At 43.6% G+C, this 20155-nt stretch overlaps 2 protein-coding genes across 2 annotated transcripts in view; both read right to left on the reverse strand.

Annotated features, from left to right (window-relative positions):
- LOC140200042 (regucalcin-like) overlaps positions 1–6721 on the reverse strand; it is a 28231-nt gene extending 21510 nt beyond the window's left edge. The window contains exon 1 of the mRNA XM_072262706.1: positions 6652–6721. The gene's annotated coding sequence lies outside the window, so the exon portion shown is untranslated. The remainder of the gene's footprint in view (positions 1–6651) is intronic.
- Positions 6722–9294: 2573 nt separating this feature from the next.
- The window catches only part of LOC140200669 (regucalcin-like), a 29103-nt gene continuing 18242 nt past the window's right edge, over positions 9295–20155 (reverse strand). The window contains exons 5-7 of the mRNA XM_072264236.1: positions 17776–17907; positions 11399–11553; positions 9295–9602 (exon numbers count right to left, since the gene is read on the reverse strand). Of these exons, the coding sequence (XP_072120337.1) occupies positions 9552–9602; positions 11399–11553; positions 17776–17907 (338 nt within the window). The 3' untranslated portion in view covers positions 9295–9551. The remainder of the gene's footprint in view (positions 9603–11398; positions 11554–17775; positions 17908–20155) is intronic.

Here is a 20155-nt window from a genome sequence, read left to right on the forward strand (position 1 = left end):
TTTGACTTTAAACCTGCATTGGTCTGGTGTATGTGAGCCCCTGCCACAACAGTAACACAATTTGTTCTGCCAGGCCGGTTTCTGTTTAGTCATTGCAATTGTGTTCACGCTCATTTTCATTCCTGACTGCAGCTCAATCACGTCTCTGACTGTGGTTTCCATTGAAACAGCAATTTCAACTGTATTTTTTTTAATGTAGGTTGTGCTTCAGTTAGGAGTTGTTATTGAATGCTTTCTCGTAAAATTCCACAAACTAAACTATCTCAGTGCATCATTAGGACCATTATCCAACTGACAATACTAAAACAATCTCTTCAGTTCAACCACCTGTGCTGAAATGGACTCCCCTTCTTTTAGATTCCGCTTGTGAAACCTAAAGCATTCTACAATCACCAATGGGTTTGGTTCTAAATGTTCCTGCATTTCTTTGACAATATCAGCAAAGCACGTTTCTGCTGGTTTGGTTGGAGCAGTTAAACTTCAAAGCAAACTGTATGGCTTTAAATCTAATGCACTCGGCAAAATTGGTACTCATTCCTCAATGGCTATTTCATTTGCTTCAAAATACTGTTCAATTTCCTCAGTATATAAATGAAATTATCTGTTGTATAATCAAACATGTCAATCTTTCCAATGTAGCCAGCCATTTCTGATCTTTTTCAATGATTATTATCACCCTGTACTTACTCTTTATTAACCCTGAATTATTCTGTTTATTCCGTTAAAGGTGTAGCTATGGGCACCCGTATGGGTCCTAGCTATGCCTGTCTTTTTGTTGGCTTTGTGGAACAATCTATGTTCCAAACCTACTCTAGTATCTGTCCCCCACTTTTCATTCGCTACATCGACAACTGCATTGGCGCTGCCTCCAGCACGCATGCTGAGCTCGTTGACTTCATTAATTTTGCCTCCAACTTTCACCCTGCCCTCAAGTCTACCTGGTCCATTTCCGACACCTCCCTCCGCTTTCTAGATCTTTCTGTCTCTATCTCTGGAGACAGCTTATCTACTGATGTCTACTATAAGCCTACTGACTCTCACAGCTGTCTGGACTATTCCTCTTCTCACCCTGTCTCTTGCAAAAATGCCATCCCCTTCTCACAATTCCTCCATATCCGCCGCATCTGCTCTCAGGATGAGGCTTTGCATTCCAGGACAAGGGAGATGTCCTCCTTTTTTTAAAGAAAGGGGCTTCCCTTCCTCCACCATCAACTCTGCTCTCAAACGCATCTCCCCCATTTCACGCACATCTGCTCTCACTCTATCCTCCCGTCACCCCACTAGGAATAGGGTTCCTCTGGTCCTCACCTACCACCCCACCAGCCTCCGGGTCCAACATATTATTCTCTGTAACTTCCGCCAACTCCAACGGGATCCCACCACTAAGCACATCTTTCCCTCCCCACCCCTGACCATTCGTTCCCCCTGCCACCGATCTCCCTCCTGGCACTTATCCTTGTAAGTGGAACAAGTGCTACACATGCCCTTACACTTCCTCCCTTACCACCATTCAGGGCCCCAGACAGTCCTTCCAGGTGAGGCGACACTTCACCTGTGAGTCGTCTGGGGTGATATACTGCGTCCGGTGCTCCCGATGTGGCCTTCTATATATTGAAGGGACCCGACACAGACTGGGAGATCGTTTCGCTGAACACCTATGCTCTGTCCGCCAGAGAAAGCAGGATCTCCCAGTGGCCACACATTTTAATTCCACATCCCATTCCCATTCTGATATGTCTATCCACGGCCTCCTCTACTGTAAAGATGAAGCCACACTCAGGTTGGAGGAACAACACCTTATATTCCGTCTGGGTAGCCTCCAACCTGATGGCATGAACATTGACTTCTCTAACTTCCGCTAATGCCCCACCTCCCTCCTCGTACCCCATCCGTTATTTATTTATGTACACGTATTCTTTCTCTCTCTCTCCTTTTTCGCCCTCTGTCCCTCTGACTATACCCCTTGCCCATCGTCTGGGTTTTTCCCCCCCTCCCCCTTTTCCTTCACCCTGGGCCTCCTGTCCCATGATCCTCTCATATCCCCTTTGCCAATCACCTGTCCAGCTCTTGGCTCCATCCCTCCCCCTCCTGTCTTCTCCTATCATTTTGGATCTCCCCCTCCCCCTCCCACTTTCAAATCTCTTACTCACTCCTCCTTCAGTTAGTCCTGACGAAGGGTCTCGGCCTGAAACCTCGACTGTACCTCTTCCTAGAGATGCTGCCTGGCCTGCTGCGTTCACCAGCAACTTTGATGTGTGTTGCTATTCCGTTTACTGCCTCTTTTTAACTACCTTTGCATATGCTATGCTGATTTTTTACACCATTCCTCGCTGCTTTTTTTTAGTTTGAACATCTTGCTGCGCTTCATTAGATCAGTAGTCGTCTTGGGTTTGTTTTAAAAATATCAATGTTATTTTTTTGTAGCTTCAAAGCATTAAACTAATTCAAAGAAGATATGGGGGTCCAAAATGCAGGTCTAACTTTGAGTTTACTTTAAGCAAGGTGCAGATGTACCATGTGGTAACATGATGACATATGCAATTCACATATTTAAACATATAACTCGTAATGAATTATTTAAATGAGCAAGAATGCTCAATCAACCAATATATATACACAAGAATACTCCAATATTCCTTAAATATTAAATATGTACCTACCTCTTCTCACCTGCCTATCACCTCCTCCAGATCCCCTCCTTCTTCCCTTTCTCCTGTAGTTCACTCACCCCTTCTATCAGGTTCCTTCCTCTCCAGCCTTTGACCTTTCCTACGCACCGGGCTTCACCTATCACTTTCTAGATGTCATCCTTCCCCTCCCCCCAGCATTTTATTGTGGTATTTTTCCCCTTCCTTTCCAATCCTGAAGAAGGGTCTTGGCCCGAAATGTCAACTGTTGGTTCCTGTTTGTAGAAGCTGCCTGCTCTGCTGAGTTCCTCCAGCATTTTGTGTCTGTTCTTTAACAGTTCCAGCTGCTTGCGCGTGAATGTTTCTAAAAAGAGACGGCCAATGCTCATCAGTTTAAACATAGACTTACAGAATGAGATTTCAGTCTGATGGCAAGGAAGCCTAAAATGATTGGAGATCAGGCTTTGCTGCACAAGGACAGAACATATATACATAAATGAACACAGGCACAGATGTACAAACACACACACAGACACATATTCTTAACCATGCCATTTAAAATCAAAAGACTCTTAAATAGTCACCGGGATGGAAGAAAAACGGAGGGTTCTGGGCTGTGCAGGGTTGAATTGATCATGGAGTAGGTTTATACAGGCCAGCACAACTTCATGGCTGAATTTCTGCTGAACTGTTCTACGTTCGAGCTTCTTCCAACCCCTCCATCAGACAACACACCACTTATATCCTTCCGTCTGGTCCCTGCTTCCCTTAGTCCTTCCCCCCTCAACTCTCCTATATTATCCAGGACCCCAACAGACTGCCGACAAAACATTACAAAGGCAAGTTTTAGTTGTTAATGCACTAACATAGACTAAACACCAAAGATAAAGCACAGCACCATGGCCAAGGCCTTATCCGATCAGAATCAGAATCAGAGTCCAGGTTAATATCACTGGCAGCAACAGAACAATATAATATAGAAAGAAAAAATAAATAATTATATCAATTACAGTAACTATATATGTATACTGAATAGATTAAAATAGTGCAAAAACAGAACTAATATATAATTTTTAAAAAGTTAGGTAGTGTTCATGGGTTCAATGTCCATTTAGAAATCGGATGGCAGAGGGGAAGAAGCTGTTCCTGAGTTGCCGAGTGTCTGCCTTCAGGCTTCTGTATCTCCTTCCTGATAGTAACAATGAGAAGACATCATGTCCTGGGTGATGGGGCTCCTTAACAATGGGCGTTGTCTTTCTGAAACACCGCTCCCCGATGATGTCTTGGGTACTACGGAGGCTAGTACCCAAGATGGAGCTGACTAATTTTACAGCTTTCTGTAGCTTCTTACTGTCCGGTGTAGTGGCCTGTCCATACCAGACAGTGATGCAGCCTGTCAGAATGCTCTTCACGGTACATCTATGGAAGTTTTCAAGTGTTTTAAGTTGACAAACCAAATCTCTTCAAACTCCTAATGTAATATAGCCACTGTCTTGCCTTCTTTATAGCTGCATCGATATGTTGGGACCAGGTTAGATCCCCAGAAATCCTGACAACCAGGAACTTGAAATTGCTCACTTCAAATCCCTCTATGAGGATTGGTTTGTGTTCCCTTGTCTTACTCTTCCTGAAGTCCACAATCACTCTTTCGTCTTACTGGCATTGAGTGCAAGGTTGTTGCTGCGACACCACTCAACTAGCTGGTATATTTCACTCCTGTACGCCCTCTCTTCTCCATCTGAGCTTCTACCAACAATGGTTGTATAATAAGCAAACTTATACATGATATTTGACCTATACCTAGCCACACAGTCATGGGTATAGAGACAGTAGAGCAGTGAGCTAAGCACACACCCCTGAGGTGCGCCAGTGTTGATCATCAGCGATATTATCACCAATCCACAAGGATTTGGTCTTCTGGTTAGGAAGTTGAGGATCCAGTTGCAGAGGGAGGTACAGATGCCTAGGTACTGTAGCTTATCTATCAGGATTGTGGGAATGATGGTGTTAAACACTGAGCTATAGTCAATGAACAGCATCCTGACATAGGTGTTTGTATTGTCCAGATGATCTAGGGTCAACAGAGACTTATGGAGAAGAGGAGTTCAGTGGGTAATAAAATGGATGAGTTCACGGCGCTAGCCAGCCGTCAGAGAACATTTCGGGAGTGCAGTGTTATGTGTTTCTCTGGAACGGGGCTGCACAAGGACATACCCGATCAAATCTTTTCCATGGACGGCTTCCAGACCATTCGGGCTGAGTGGAAGTGCACTGAGAGCGGTAAGCGTAAAGGAGTTAGGTGCTTACTGTTCTGGTTAACAACGGATGGTGCAATCCGGGTCATATTACGATCGAGGAACGTGTTTGTAGACCGGATATTGAACTTTTTGCTGTTGGACCCCGGCCATATTCCACCGAACGTCACAGGAGGTTGTCCCTGCCTGTGGCCATCGAACTTTGCAGCTCCTCCCGTGGAGGGTCAGACACCCGGAGCCAATAGGCTGGTCCTGGACTTACTTCCATCTGGACTTATTTCCATCTGGCATAGTTTGCATTCTGTTGTTTCATTGTTTGTGGTTTTTGTATTGCTATATTTATGCTCTATTCTTAGTTGATGCGGCTGTAATGAAACCCAATTTCCCTCGGGATCAATAAAGTATATCTATCTATCTGTCATGTGAAGAGCCAGTGAGATTGTATCTCCATAGAGCTATTGTAGTGATAGGCAAATTGCAGTGGGCCCAGGTCCTTGCTGAGGCAAGAGTTGATTCTAGCTACGACCAACCTCGCAAATCATTTCATCATTCTTTCTTCATTGGGATGGAGCATTTCACCCATGAGGTGAATCTGGATAATCTGCTATTGTTTTCTTCAGAGCTGAGAATGAGGATTGGATTGAGATATAATGTTATATGAGGGCTACAATGATGGTAGATATTAAGAGAATTCTCCTTTTAGTGGGGATATCTATAATCAGAGGACAGACACTTACAGTAAGTGTAGGGTTTAGAGAGGATCTGAGGAAGATTCTGTTCATCTAAAGAGGGTTGAAATCTGGAACTGCCTGAGGGTATTAGTAAAGAAAGGTGGTCTCATAAGGTTTAAGATTTTTTTTTACCTTGTTCTACCTCAATGCATTGTGTAATGATCTGATCTGTATGAACCATACACAAGCAAGACACACAAAACGCTGGAGGAACTCAGCAGACCAGGCAGCATCTATGGAAAAGAGTCAACAGTCGACATTTCAAGCTGAGACCCTTCATCAGGACTGAAGAAAAAATATGAGGGGTCAGAGTAAGAAGGTGGGGAAGAAATGTTTTGGTACATGTGACAATAATAAACCATTACTGATACCAAATACTTAGAAGAGCACTTGAAATCAGCACCAGAGACATACAGGTTGAGTGCTGGAACATAGAATTAGTACAGATGTATACTTGATGGCTGGCATGGAGATGGCAGGCCAAATGATGTATATGATTCCATGATCCTGTCTGACTAATACACACACACACACACACACATTCGCTCAGTGGGACATGCACAAATACATGCACTCCCCACTACAAGCACACAAAGGGTATACTGTACCGACTCAGAGTTGGGGGGGGGGAGAGAGAGAGGCGGGGAGAGGGGGAGAGGGGGAGAGAGAGAGAGAGACAGGCAGAGAGAGAGGCATTCACACTAAGATATATTTACATTGACACAACCTCACACACTCGCACCGACCTCACCACGTTTAATGACATTCGCTCAGTGGGAGACAGGCTCGGCGACTTGCAGTGCCGACGGGACGTCAATCGTCTCGACTTCAACACTCCTGTCGTCTCGGCGACTTGCGTTCGCCGCCGCCAGACCCGGTCGGCGGTCAGTTCTCCCTTGTTCCCCCAGCGCCGAGGGATGGAGTTTTCCCTTGCCCAATGCCTTCCCTCAGACACCTGACCCGAACCGGGAGACTCGGGCAGGGCGCTGCCACTGCCTCGGCCACCACGGAAAAGAAGGAGTAAATCCCGGCGGATACCTGGTAGGGGGGAACTTCTTTCTTCCCGCTGTCCTGGATTGATGTCGACGGATTTCAGTTGAAGAGGAGAAGCCGCAAGTGGATCAATTATTAATGGGATTACCTCGGTGCCGTTAACCCCGATGTTGTTTAAAATAAATATTCGCGACCACATGGACTCTTGCTTGGGTACTGGCCCGTTCATCGTCAGTATTCCTGTTGCAGTCATGGCGCACCAAGATCTCACACACCACATACGATTAGTGCCCACTTTATTAGTTACAGGAGGTACGGTACCTAATAAAGTGGCCACTGAGTGTATTTCTCTATTTTGTGAATGTACTGCTGCTTGTGGTCCCTCCACTTGAAGGGTCGTCCTGTTGTGCACTTGGAGAAGTTCTTCTGCACACTACTGTCATGCATGGTTATATGAGTTACTGTCAGCTAGAACCACTCTGGCCATTCTCCTCTGACTTCTCTCATTAACGAGGTGTTTTTGCCCACAGAACTGCCACCCACTGGATTTTTGTTTTGTTTCTCACACTTGTAACAGGTTGTAAGGTTTCACTGCTAAGGCTAATGTAATGGCTTCTATGTAATGTTCCACTGTTAAAAGGTAGTGATTTCTCTGTAACAGCAATGTTTGGGTTATGGCTAGAGATAACGGGGCTTTGGGATGTATGTTATCCAATGGGAGAAATGTTGTTCTTTCTTTCTTGTGAGTCTGGAAGAGAGTTTTCCGTGGCCTTTGGTCAGGAAGCGATGGAGACAGAGGATGCGAATGGGGGGAGTCGGAAGACCACCAGGCGGAGTGAACTGAGGAGCGAGGGGCCGAGGGCCAGCTACGCCTGGAAATCGGCAACGCTCAGAGGAGGTCGATGGTTGATGAATAGACGTATCAGTGAGCTCTGACGATGTGCAATAGACTTAGGGCAATAGCAAGGGCCTGTACTGTACTGTGCTGTAATTCTCTATGCTCTATGTATCACCACATGGTCTGCAAATAAAACAAAACTCTGTCTTCAAGATGATCCATAAATTCCCATTCCTTGATCAAATATTTGCACAGTAGTTCAAATATAGAGTATTCTAATATAGAATATTACAGCACAGTACAGGCCTTTCAACTCACAGCTTTGTGCTAACCTTTTAACCTACTCTAAGACCCCAAATAGGCCTCCATGTTTCTACCATCCATGTGACTAAGAGTTTCTTAAATGCCCCCAATGTGCCTGCCTCTATCAGCACCCTGTTAGGGCATATCGATCTGTATAAGAGCTTGGAGGATAACCAGATGGGAGGTACTACTGCAGTTGTAGGGAGGTACTACTGCAGTTGTACAAGGCCTTGGTGAGACCACACCTGGAGTATTGTGTGCAGTTTTGGTCCCCTAATCTGAGGAAAGACATCCTTGCCATAGAGGGAGTACAAAGAAGGTTCACCAGATTGATTCCTGGGATGGCAGGACTTTCATATGAAGAAAGACTGGATGAACTGGGCTTGTACTCGTTGGAATTTAGAAGATTGAGGGGGGATCTGATTGAAACGTATAAGATCCTAAAGGGATTGGACAGGCTAAATGCAGGAAGATTGTTCCCGATGTTAGGGAAATCCAGAACGAGGGGCCACAATTTGAGGATAGAGGGGAAGCCTTTTAGGACCGAGATGAGGAAAAACTTCTTCACACAGAGAGTGGTGAATCTGTGGAATTCTCTGCCACAGGAAACAGTTGAGGCCAGTTCATTGGCTATATTTAAGAGGGAGTTAGATATGGCCCTTGTGGCTACGGGGGTCGGGGGGTATGGAGGGAAGGCTGGGGCGGGGTTCTGAGTTGGATGATCAGCCATGATCATAATAAATGGCGGTGCAGGCTCGAAGGGCCGAATGTCCTACTCCTGCACCTATTTTCTATGTTTCTATGTTTCTATGAATATGAGGCGTTGCTGCTCCACCGTGAGAGTAGCCTCAGTCATGGACCAACATGTCAAAACACGAATGGGAACTTAGCTTGTATTAGCTCAGTAGTATTAAGTGTTATTTGGTAACTTCAAAGACTTAGGGATGCCAGTATGTTTCTAATACTTTTGCAAAATATTTCTTATTGTAATTTATAGTTTATTATGTATTTTACTGTACTGCTGCCGCAAAACAACAAATTTCATGAGATATGCCACTGATATTAAATCTGATTCTGAGTGAAGCACACAGTAACTTAATATGAAATTTATTATTGTTTTTCAGCCCACTAAGGGGCAGAATCCAGGGTCAAATCTTTGACTGAACCAGATTTCCAGAAACAAGTGACTCTCCCATTCTAGAGTAGCTGATGTAATTTGCAATACTTCGTGTGTTTTAACAAGAACTTACCTTATTTAGCATCACTTGATAAGTTCTCAGTTTAATTCTTTGTACATGTAGAGTTTTGAAGCTTACACATGTAGAGTCACAGCACTACAGCACAGAAACAGGCCCTTCGGTCCATCTAGTGTGTGTGGCGAGACTCTTGCCGGCTGCCCCCAACACATCCCTTGATGGTTAACACAACTGACACATTGCACTGTACATGCAATAAATAAATCTCAATCTGAATCTGAGTTCCCTGCTCTAAAATGAAATCCAACATTCCATCCACAGACTCCATTAAAAAAGCAACAATCTGCAGAGTTAAAGAAATCATTTTTATTGCTTTGTAGCTGTGTATCTTGAGCAGACAATCATCAAGATTTAAGAAATATTGGAATTGACATTAGACATTGACTACAATTTGGGTAAAATGAAAAGATATGGCAGCTCAAGAGCCTAATATTTTATCCATGCATCTATAAAGCACAACTTTTATCGAGCTGACTGATGGCGTATCTTTAAGTCGCTTATCAAGTGGGTTTCATAAATATGATGGTGGTGGTGGCTGACAAGATGTTTTATCCTGCGTATGAATATGGTGCAATTCCCTTCACTCCAAGCCCAGTAACCTGAAACAGAAAAGGATGCAGACTGGGTTTTATTTTATTTTGAGGTACAGTGCAGAACAGGCCCAACGAGCCGCACCACCCAGCAACCCACCTATTTAATCCGAGCATAATCACGGGACAACTTGCAGTGACTGATTAACTTACTAACCCATACGTCGCTGGATTGTAGGAGGAAACTAGAGCCACCTGCAGGAAACACACGCGGTCACGGGGAGAACATGCAAACTCCTTACAGACAGTGTTGGAATTGAACTCTAATCTCGGACGCCCCAAGCTGTAATACGGTCACACTAACCACAACACTACAGTGGCACTTCAGGTAAATAAATTAATTCTTATGCAGCTGATTCTGACTTCAGGCGGGCATAGTGCTGGGTATCACAGCCCTTCATTAACAGCAGGATTGTTATTTACGTCTTTTAGAAAATGATCTTTCCATCACTATAGTTTGTAATTGTTTTATTATTGTCTCACTTACTGAGATGCAGTGAAAACCTATAGACGCTTGCCTTGTACAACGTTGGCTGTTGGGCCACAATCATAAAGCAAGGCACAACTTAGCTGGGGTTTATAAGTCATTGATCAGACTGCATTTGGAGTAATGTGAGCAGTTTTAGGCCCCATATCTAAGGATGTGCTGACATTGAAGAGGCTCTGGGAATGATCCAGGGAATGAAAGGGTTAAGACATGAGGAGCATTTGATACCTCTGGACTTGTACAGGACAGAGTTCAGGATGAGGGGGGGTGGATCTCATTGAAACCTACCAAATATTAAAGGGCCTGGATAGAGTGGACATGGAGAGAATGTTTCCATTAATGGGTGAGTCGAGGACTAGAGGGAAAAGTTCAGAATACATGGACATCCTTCTTTAGAACAGAGATATGGAGGAATTTATTTGGCCAGAGGGTGGTGAATCTGTGGAATTCATTGCCACAGATAGCTGTGGAGGTCAGCTCATTGAGTATATTTAAAGTGCAGATTGATAGGTTCTTGGTTCGTAAGAGCATCAAAGGTTAGGGGGAGAAGGCAGGAGAATGGGGTTGAGAGGGAACATAAGTCAACCATGAGTAGATGGTGGAGCGGACTCGATTGGCCAACTGGGCTGATTTTATTTTTATTTGGAGCACGATAACTGGCCCTTTCTGTCCAAATGAGCCCACACCGCCCAATTTCACCCATGTGACCGATCATCCTATTAACCCATACATCTTTCGAAGGTGGGAAGAAAGTGGAACACCCAGAGGAATTTCATGCAGTCACAGGGAGAACATATAAACTCCTTACAGCCAGCAGTGGGAATTGAACCTGGGTTGTTGTACACTAACTGCTATATTACCGTACCGTTCCCACTTCTAGGTCTTATGGCCTTACGCTCGATGGCTTGCTTTGATACTTCCAACTGTATGTGTACGATGGAGAGTTACCCATTGAAAATCAGCTCTGCCATTTGTTGGATCCACTGCAGAGGTCAGTAGTTAGCTCACCGAGCAGTGGTAGGGAGATGGGGTAACATTAAGGAGGGGAAGAGTCAGGGTGCTGTTTGCAAGGATGGAAAGCAGCCAGTTCTGCTGCCCATGGCTTCGGAGTAACTTCTTTCATAAAATAAAATCATCTTGCTTTTTGTTAGAGTCAAATAGAGTTCTTGAGTCATTTAGGGAATTCTACGCATGAGGACCTCCAAGTGGCCTGAGCAGTATTTACATCAAAGTGTCTCAGCTGATTATGTAGCTGGAGTCCCATCACTCTGAAAGCAAGGAGAAATTTCTAGGCTTGATTTCTCGTCTGCCTTCCTACCTTAAAAATGCCACCTGCTTGCGGTTGTCTCTTATGATACGCTTCATCCATCTGAATTGTACCAGATGTTACATAGAGTTCAGAGTAATCCTTGCCCCCAAAGCAGCAAGACGTTGTCTGGTCAACAGGCAGTTTCACTGTCTGGATTCTTTTACCTGAAGGAGAAATGATTTGTCTTAGTGTCTCTCATGATCTCAAGCCTATTGCAATTTTTGTTCTCTCCACTTCTCCTCCTCCTCCAACGCAAAACATACACTCAGTGGCTACCTGTACACCTGCTTATTAAAGCAAATATCTAATCAGCCAATCATCTGACAGCAACTCAATGCATAAAAGTATGCAGACATGGCCAAGGTGTTCAGTTGTTGCTCAGACCAAACATCAGAACGGGAAAGGACTTTGATCGTGAAATGATTGTTGGTGCCAGATGGGGTGGTTTGAGTATTTCAGAAATTGCTGATCTCTGGGATTTTCACGCACAACGGTCTCTAGATTTTACAGAGAATGGTGCAAAATAAAACCTCAAAATATCTATCAGCGAGAGGCAGTTGTGGGAAAATTGCCTTGTTGGTTAGAGTAGTCAGAGGGAAATGGCCAGACTGGTTAGAGCTGACAGGAAGGCAACAGCAACTCAGATAACCACATTTTACTACAGTGGTGTGCAGAAGAGCATCTCTGAACACAAAACAAATGGATGGGCTACAACAGCACAGAGTTCCACTCCTGTGGCCACTTTATTAGATATGCTCCTGTAACCTAATCTTTCCTGGTTTTATGGAAACTTAAATCTTTTTTTTCTCTCTCTCCACAGATGCTGCCTAACTTCCTGAGTATCCCCAGCTTTTTGTGTTTAGTTCTGAGCTCATTTTAATTCCAAACATATTTTAGATTTCTAGTCCCGTATATTCTAGTTCCTGGAGATTAGAATTAGCAAGTGTGATCCCCAATATTTAAGAAAGGTAGGGACTGATGATTGTTAGCCTGATATCAGTTGAGAGAAAATGGTTGGAATCAGTAGTCAAGAATGTGATATCAAGATGGTTGAAAAGTAGGAATCAAATTGTCCATAATCAACATGGATTTTTGAAATCTGGATATCTGACCAATCTAATGCTATTCTTTGAGAATTTATCTAGTGAGTAGGTGAATAGGAACTAAAGGATATTTGGATTTTCAGAAGGCTTTCAATAAAGACCCACACAGGAGATTCAAGGTTCAAGATTCAAGATTCAAGTTTATTTATCAGGTGTACGTTAAAACATACAGTGAAATGCTTTAGTTGCATTAACAACCAAAGCATCCGAGGGTGTGCTGGCGGCAGCCCGCAAGTATGCTATGTTGGTGCCAGAGTGTGTGGCAGCACTTGAAGGCTGCCCGCAGTACATCCTTAGTTTGCTTCGGTTGTTAACACAGATTACATGTTTCACTGTATATTTTGATGTACATGTGATAAATAAATGAACCTGAATCTGAATTCATGACCTCTACAAAATTCTAAGAGAACCAGACAGGGTAGGTGCGAGAAGGATGTTTCCCTTAGGTAAGGATTTTAAAATGAGTGGGGGACAGGTGGTTTGGTCACTGTCCCAAAATAAGTGGTAGCCCATTTAGAACAGAAGTGAGGAAAATTTTGTTTTTGGTGAATTTTTGGAATCCCCTCCCACAGAGCTCTGTGGGGCCTTAGGCATTCAATATTCAAAACAGAGACTAACCGACTTTTGAACAAATGAAGAACTAGAGGAGTATAAGAAACACAAGAGAGCACTTGAGAGAGAAATCAGGAGGGTTAAAAGAAGGCATGAGATTGCCCTAGCAGACAAGGTGAAGGAGAATCCTTAGGGCTTCTAGAGATATGTTAAGAACAAAAGGATTGCAAGGTACAAAATTGGCCTTTTGGAAGATCAGAATGGTAATCCATGTGTGGAGCCAAAAGAGATTGAGGAGAAATAAAATGGATTTTTTACATCTGTATTTACTTGGGAAATTAACACAGAGTCTAAAGAGGTGAGGGAAAGCAGCAGCAAGGTCATGGACCCTATACAAATTACAGAGGAGGAGGTGTTTGCTGTCTTGAAACAAATCAAGAGTAGACAAAACCCCAGGGCTTGACAAGGTATTCCCTCAGACCCTGTGTGAGGTAAGTGCAGAAGTTGCAAGGTCCCTAGCAGAGATAGTTAAATCACACTTAGCGATAGGTGAGGTAACAGAGGATTGGAGGATCGCTAATGTTGTCCCACTGTTTAAGAAAGGCTCCAAGAATAAACCAGGAAATTTTCGGCTGGTGAGCCTGATATCAGTAGTGGGAAAATTATTGAAAGGTATTCTAAGAGACTGGATATATAAGTATTTGGAAAGACAGGGATTGATTAGGATAGTCAGCATGGCTTTGTGCTTGGTAGGTCATGTCTAAACAAACCTATAGAGTTTTTTGAGGATGTTTCCAGGAAAGCTGCTGAAGGCAAGACAGTGGATATTGTCTACATGGTCTTCAACAAGGCATTTGACAAGGTCCCAGATGGGACGTTGTTCAAGAAGGTTCAGTTGCTTGGTATTCAAGATGAGGTAGTAAATTGGATTAGATATTAGCTTTGCAGGAGAAGCCAGAGAGTGTTAGTAGATGTTTGCCTCTCTGAGTGGAAGCGTGTGACTAATTGAGTGCCGCAGGGATCGATGCTGGGTTCATTTTTGTTCGTCATCTATGTCAATGATCTGGGTGGTTAACCGGATCAGCAAATTTGCAGGTGACACCAAGATTGGGGGTATAGTGGACAGCGAGGAAGGCTACCATGCCTTACCGCAGATTTGGACCAACTGGAAAGATGGAACTTAATACAGACAAGTGTTTTGCACTCTGCAAGGACCAACCAGGGTAGGTCTTACACAGTGTGTGGTAGGGCACTGATAAGTGTGGTAGAGCAAAGGGATCTGGGAATACAGGTCCATAATTCATTGAAAATGATGTCATAGATAGATCAGGTTGTTAAGAAAGCTTTTGGCACATTGGCCTTCATAAACCAAAGTACTGAGTACAGGAGTTCGGATGTTGTGTTGAAGTTGCATAAGACATTGCTGAGGCCTAACTTGGATCTGGTCACCTACCTACAGGAAATATGTCAATAAGACTGAAAGAGTACAGAGAAAATTTACAAGGATGTTGCCAAATCTGGAGGACCTGAGTTATAAGGAAAGATTAAATAGGTTAGGATTTTATTCCTTGGAACATAGAAGATTGAGAGGAGATGATATGGAGGTATGACAGGAGTGAAGATAGGACCAATTAGAGATAAAGGTGGGAAGATGTACCTGGAGGCTGTGGAAGTGAGCGAGGTCCTCAATGAATACTTCTCTTCGGTATTCACCAATGAGAGGGAACTTGATGACGGTGAGGACAATATGAGTGAGGTTGATGTTCTGGAGCATGTTGATATTAAGGTTGAAGAGGTGTTTGAGTTATTAAGATACATTAGGACGGATCAGTCCTTGGGGCCTGAAGGAATATTCCCCAGGCTGCTCCACGAGGCGAAGGAAGAGATTGCGGAGCCTTTGGCTAGGATCTTTATGTTCTCGTTGTTCACGGGAATGGTACCGGAGGATTGGAGGGAGGCAAATGTTGTCCGGTTGTTCAAAAAAGGTAGTAGGGATAGTCCGGGTAATTATAGACCAGCGAGCCTTACGTCTGTGGTGGGAAAGCTGTTGGAAAAGATTCTTAGAGATAGGATCTTTGGGCATCTAGAGAATCATGTTCTGATCAGGGACAGTCAGCATGGCTTTGTGAAGGGCAGATTGTGTCTAACAACCCTGATAGAGTTCTTTGAGGAGGTGACCAGGCATATAGATGGAGGGTAGTGCTGTGGATGTGATCTATATGGATTTTAGTAAGGCATTTGACAAGGTTCCACACAGTAGGCTTATTCAGAAAGTCAGAAGGCATGGGGTCTTCTGACTAGAAGGGCCGAGATGGCCTGTTTCCATGCTGTAATTGTTATCCAGGGAAGATTGGCCAGGTGGATTCAGCATTGGCTTGCCTGCAGAAAGCAGAGAGTCGTGGTGGAGGGAGTACATTCGGATTGGAGGATTGTGACTAGTGGTGTCCCACAAGGATCGGTTCTGGGACCTCTACTTTTTGTGATTTTTATTAACGACCCAAATGAGGGGTTAGAAGGGTGGGTTGGCAAGTTTGCAGACTACACAAAGGTTGGTGGTGTTGTGGATAGTGTAGGGGATTGTCGAAGATTGCAGACGGACATAGATAGGATGAAGAAGTGGGCTGAGAAGTGACAGATGGAGTTCGACCCAGAGTAGTATGAGGTGGTACACTTTGGAAGGACAAACTCCAAGGCAGTGTACAAAGTAAATAGCAGGATACTTGGAAGTTTGGAGGAGCAGAGGGATCTGGGGGTACACGTCCCACAGATCCCTGAAAGTTGCCTCACAGGTAGATAGAGTAGTTAAGAAAGCTTATGGAGTGTTAGCTTTCATAAGTCAAGGGATAGAGTTTAAGAGTCATGGGGTAATGATGCAGCTCTATAAAACTCTGGTTAGGCCACACTTGAAGTACTGTGCCCAGTTCTGGTCACCGCACTATAGGAAGGATGTGGAAGCATTGGAAAGGGTACAGAGGAGATTTACCAGGATGCTGCCTGGTTTAGAGAATATGCATTATGATCAGAGATTAAGGGAGCTAAGGCTTTACTCTTTGGAGAGAAGGAGGATGAGAGGAGACATGATAGAGGTGTACAAGATATTAAGAGGAATAGATAGAGTGGATAGCCAGCGCCTCTTCCCCAGGGCACCACTGCTCAATAGAAGAGGACATAGCTTTAGGGTAAGGGGTGGGAAGTTCAAGGGGGATATTAGAGGAAGGTTTTTTACTCAGAGAGTGGTTGGTGCGTGGAATGCACTGCCTGAGTCAGTGGTGGAGGCAGATACACTAGTGAAGTTTAAGAGACTACTAGACAGGTATATGGAGGAATTTATGGTGGGGAGGTTATATGGGAGGCAGGGTTTAAGGATCGGCACAACATTGTGGGCTGAAGGGCCTGTACTGTGCTGTACTGTTCCATGTTCTATACAAAATTATGAGGGGTATAGATCAGGTAAATGCAAGCAGGCTTTTTCCATTGAGGTTGCATAAGACTACAACTAGTGGTCATGGGTTAAGGGTTAAAGGTGAAAAGTTTAAGGGAAACGTGAAGGAAACTTCTTCATTCAGAGGGTGGTCAGAGTCTGGAACGAGCTGCCAGTAATTTCAATTTCAACATATAAGAAAAATTTGGACAGATACATGGATGAGAGGGGTATGGAGGTCCATGGTTTGGGTGCAGGTTGATGGGACTAGGCAGTTTAAATAGTTTGGCATGGAGTTGATGGGCTGAAGGGCCTGTTTCTGTGCTGTAGTTTTCTAGTACTCTATGAAATAAATTCATTTGGACATTGAAATTCAGGGGGACAGACAGGATAATAGTGTTTTAGTGAGAGGATATCCACAATTTTATTGAGTGGTTTCAGAGCTCCTTCTTTATTCTTAACTGCAGCTTTTTGTTTTGCTGTTAGTGAGTTCTTCAGCAGTTTGATGAGAAATGACACTGGACAATGGTGGTATTCAAATGTAGTTTGCAACTGTTTGGCATCTCTCATCGCTAACTGTATTGGGTCAATAAATGTATGGATGTCTAGGGAAGAGATCTGAGAGGAAAGTGTAGGGAAGAGATTCTGAGAGGAAAGTATTAAACATAATTCTAACACTATATTTAAAAATTGCTGATTTTTGGTTAATACCATGAAATCTGGTCAGTGAGCTTATTTACTACATACTTTTGGACGGGGCTGAAAATGTTGGGAACAGGGAATGTGGTAGGCTTTATTACTTTAGTTGTCACATGGACATCGAAACTTACAGTGAGATGCGTCATTTTGTGTCTAATCAAGTCAGTGATGAATGTGCTCGGCAGCCCCCAAGTATCACCCCATTCCCATGCCCACCACTCATTAAAACTAACCTGTACGCCTTTTTTTTGGAATGCGGGAGGAAATGGGGGCGCCCAGAGCCAACCCACACAGTCACTGGAAGAACATACAGGCAACAGCGGGAATCAAAGCCTGATTTGTGATCTTTGAAAGTGATTTCACGAATTGCTAAGCTACCATACCAATACAAAGACTGGTATAAACTTTATAGTGCTGTTCATCAATTAAATTAGGTTCTGTAGAGTTTCCAAAACACGATTTACTGATGCGTACGTTTGCTTATACTTTATTAAACATTTAGCTTTCATCCGCAAGGTGGTAAAGGAAATGCAAAATGTATTTTAAACCCAAGAAAGCAGGTAGCCACATTTACACTCGTCTAACTCTGATGTTTCTGGTAATTGATTTACCTGTCTCAGGATCTATGCGGATGACTCTTCCACCATTGAAGCAGGCAACCCAAAGCTTTCCCTCTGCATCAATGCACTGTCCATCGGGAAGAGCTTCCTCTTTCTCAAGCTTGTACACAAGTCTTCGATTTGCTGATCAATGATTTAAAATGAAAGAATTACGCATGAGAAACATCGCTTCATCATTTAAAGATATAGAATAAGAAACAAAAATAGTCACTGAACAAATATACTGTCGTTGGATAAACAGCTTCCTTCCACGGTGGACAGAAATGACTGTACACTGTTTGTTCAGAGAATCTGGAGGGCCTGAGTTATAAGGAAAGATTGAATAGGTTGGATATTCCCTAGAATGTAAAATATTGAGGGAAAATTTGACAAAGGTATACAAAATTATGAGGGGTATAGATAGGGTAAAGGCAAGCAGGCTTCTTCCACTGAGGTTAGGTGTGACTAGAACCAGAGGTCAGAGGTTAAGGGTAAAAGGTGAAAAGTTTAAGGGGAACATGAGGGGAAACTTCTTCACTCCTTCACTCAGAGGGTGGTGAGAGTGTGTGGAATAAGCTGCCAGAGCAAGTGGTGGATGTGGGTTTGATTTCAATATTTAAGAGAAATTTGGATAGGTATGTGGATGGAAAGGCTATGATACTGGTGCAGGTTGATGGGACGAGGCAGCTTAAATGTTTCGGCATGGACTAGATGGGCCAATGGGCTTGTGTCTGTGCTGTCGTTTTCTATGACTCAACAGCACGGTAACAAGCCCTTCTGGCCCAACAAGCCTGCACTGCCCAACTATAACTTAGTGACAAATTAAACTACTAATCCACACGTCTTTGGAATGTGCAAGTCCACGTAGTCACAGGGAGAATGAACAAGCTCCTTACAGATGGTGGTGGGCTAGCACTGTAAATGTGTCACACTAACCGCTACACTACTCTGTTGTCCAAATAAACCAATTCTAATTCCAACAGTGGAGAGAAACGGTCTGTCAATGTCTTACACCGAAACGCTTCTGCTGGATCATATTGGTTGATTTGATTGATAAGTAATAACTTCTCCTTGGTTGTGTTCATTGAATCAATACAACCAGCCAGGATTTCGACATGAAATTACAGTCACCAGGTTATCATCTTAGTAACCCAAACCAGAACAACATAATTAATTAACTATTGATAATTAACTATTTAATTTTTTGTAATTAATTAAAGATAAAAATCTTCAATGATTAGCTTTGTCACAAGTGCAAAGAGAGAAATGCGTCACTTGCTTTGGGAATGTGCGGGGGGCAGCCTGCAACTGTCCCTGGCCGACACAGCATAGCATGTTGTGTACTTGGATTTTCAGAAGGCCTTTGACAAAGTGCCGTACATAAGGCTGCTTAACAAGCTACAAACCCATGGTATTACAGGAAAGATTCTGGTATGGATAAAGCAGTGGCTGGTTGTCAGGTGGCAAAGAGTGGAAATAAAGGGAGCCTTTTCTGGCTGGCTGCCAGTGACCAGTGTTGTTCTGCAGGAGTCAGTGTTGGGACCGATCCTTTTTACATTATTTGTCAATAATTTGGATGATAGAATTAATGGCTTTGTTGCCAAGTTTGCAGACAATACAAAGGTAGGTGGAGGGGCAGGTAGTTCTGAGGAAGTAGAGAGGCTACAGAATACAGCTTAGGAGAATGGGCAAAGAAATGGCAGATGGAATACAGTATCAGGAAGTGTATGGTCATGCACTTTGGTAGCAATGAAAGGGTTGACTATTTTCTAAATGGAGAAAAAGTATGAAAGACTGAGATGCAATGGGGCTTGGGAGTCCTTGTGCAGGATTGCCTTCATGTTAATTTGCAGATTGAGTCTGTGGTGAGGAAGGCAAATGCAATGTTAGCATTCATTTCAAGAGGACTAGAATATAAAAGCCAGGATGTAATGTTGAGACTTTATAAAGCACTGGTGGGGCCTCGCTTAGTATATTGCGAACAGTTTTGGGTTCCTCATCTTCGAAAGAATGTGCTGAAACTAGGGAGGATTCAAAGGAGGTTCACAAAAATGATTCCAGGATTGAATGGTTTGTTATATGAAGAGCATTTGATGGCTCTGGGCTTGTATTCACTGGAATTCAGAAGCATGAGGGGACCTCATTGAAACCTATGGAATGGAGAAAGGCCTTGATAGAGTGGTTGTGGATAGGATGTTTCCTATGGTAGGACAGTCTAAGACCAGAGGACACAGCCTGAAAATAGAGGTGTCCTTTTAAAACGGAGGTGAGGAGAAATTTCTTTAGCCAGTGAGTGGTGAATCTGTGGAATTCTTTGCCACTAGTAGCTGTGGGGGCCAAGTCGTTATGTATATTTAAGGCAGAGGTTGATAGATTCTTGACTGGTCAGGGC

The sequence above is a fragment of the Mobula birostris genome, chromosome 7, assembly GCF_030028105.1.
Source record: "Mobula birostris isolate sMobBir1 chromosome 7, sMobBir1.hap1, whole genome shotgun sequence".
NCBI classification, from domain to species: Eukaryota; Metazoa; Chordata; class Chondrichthyes; order Myliobatiformes; family Myliobatidae; genus Mobula; species Mobula birostris.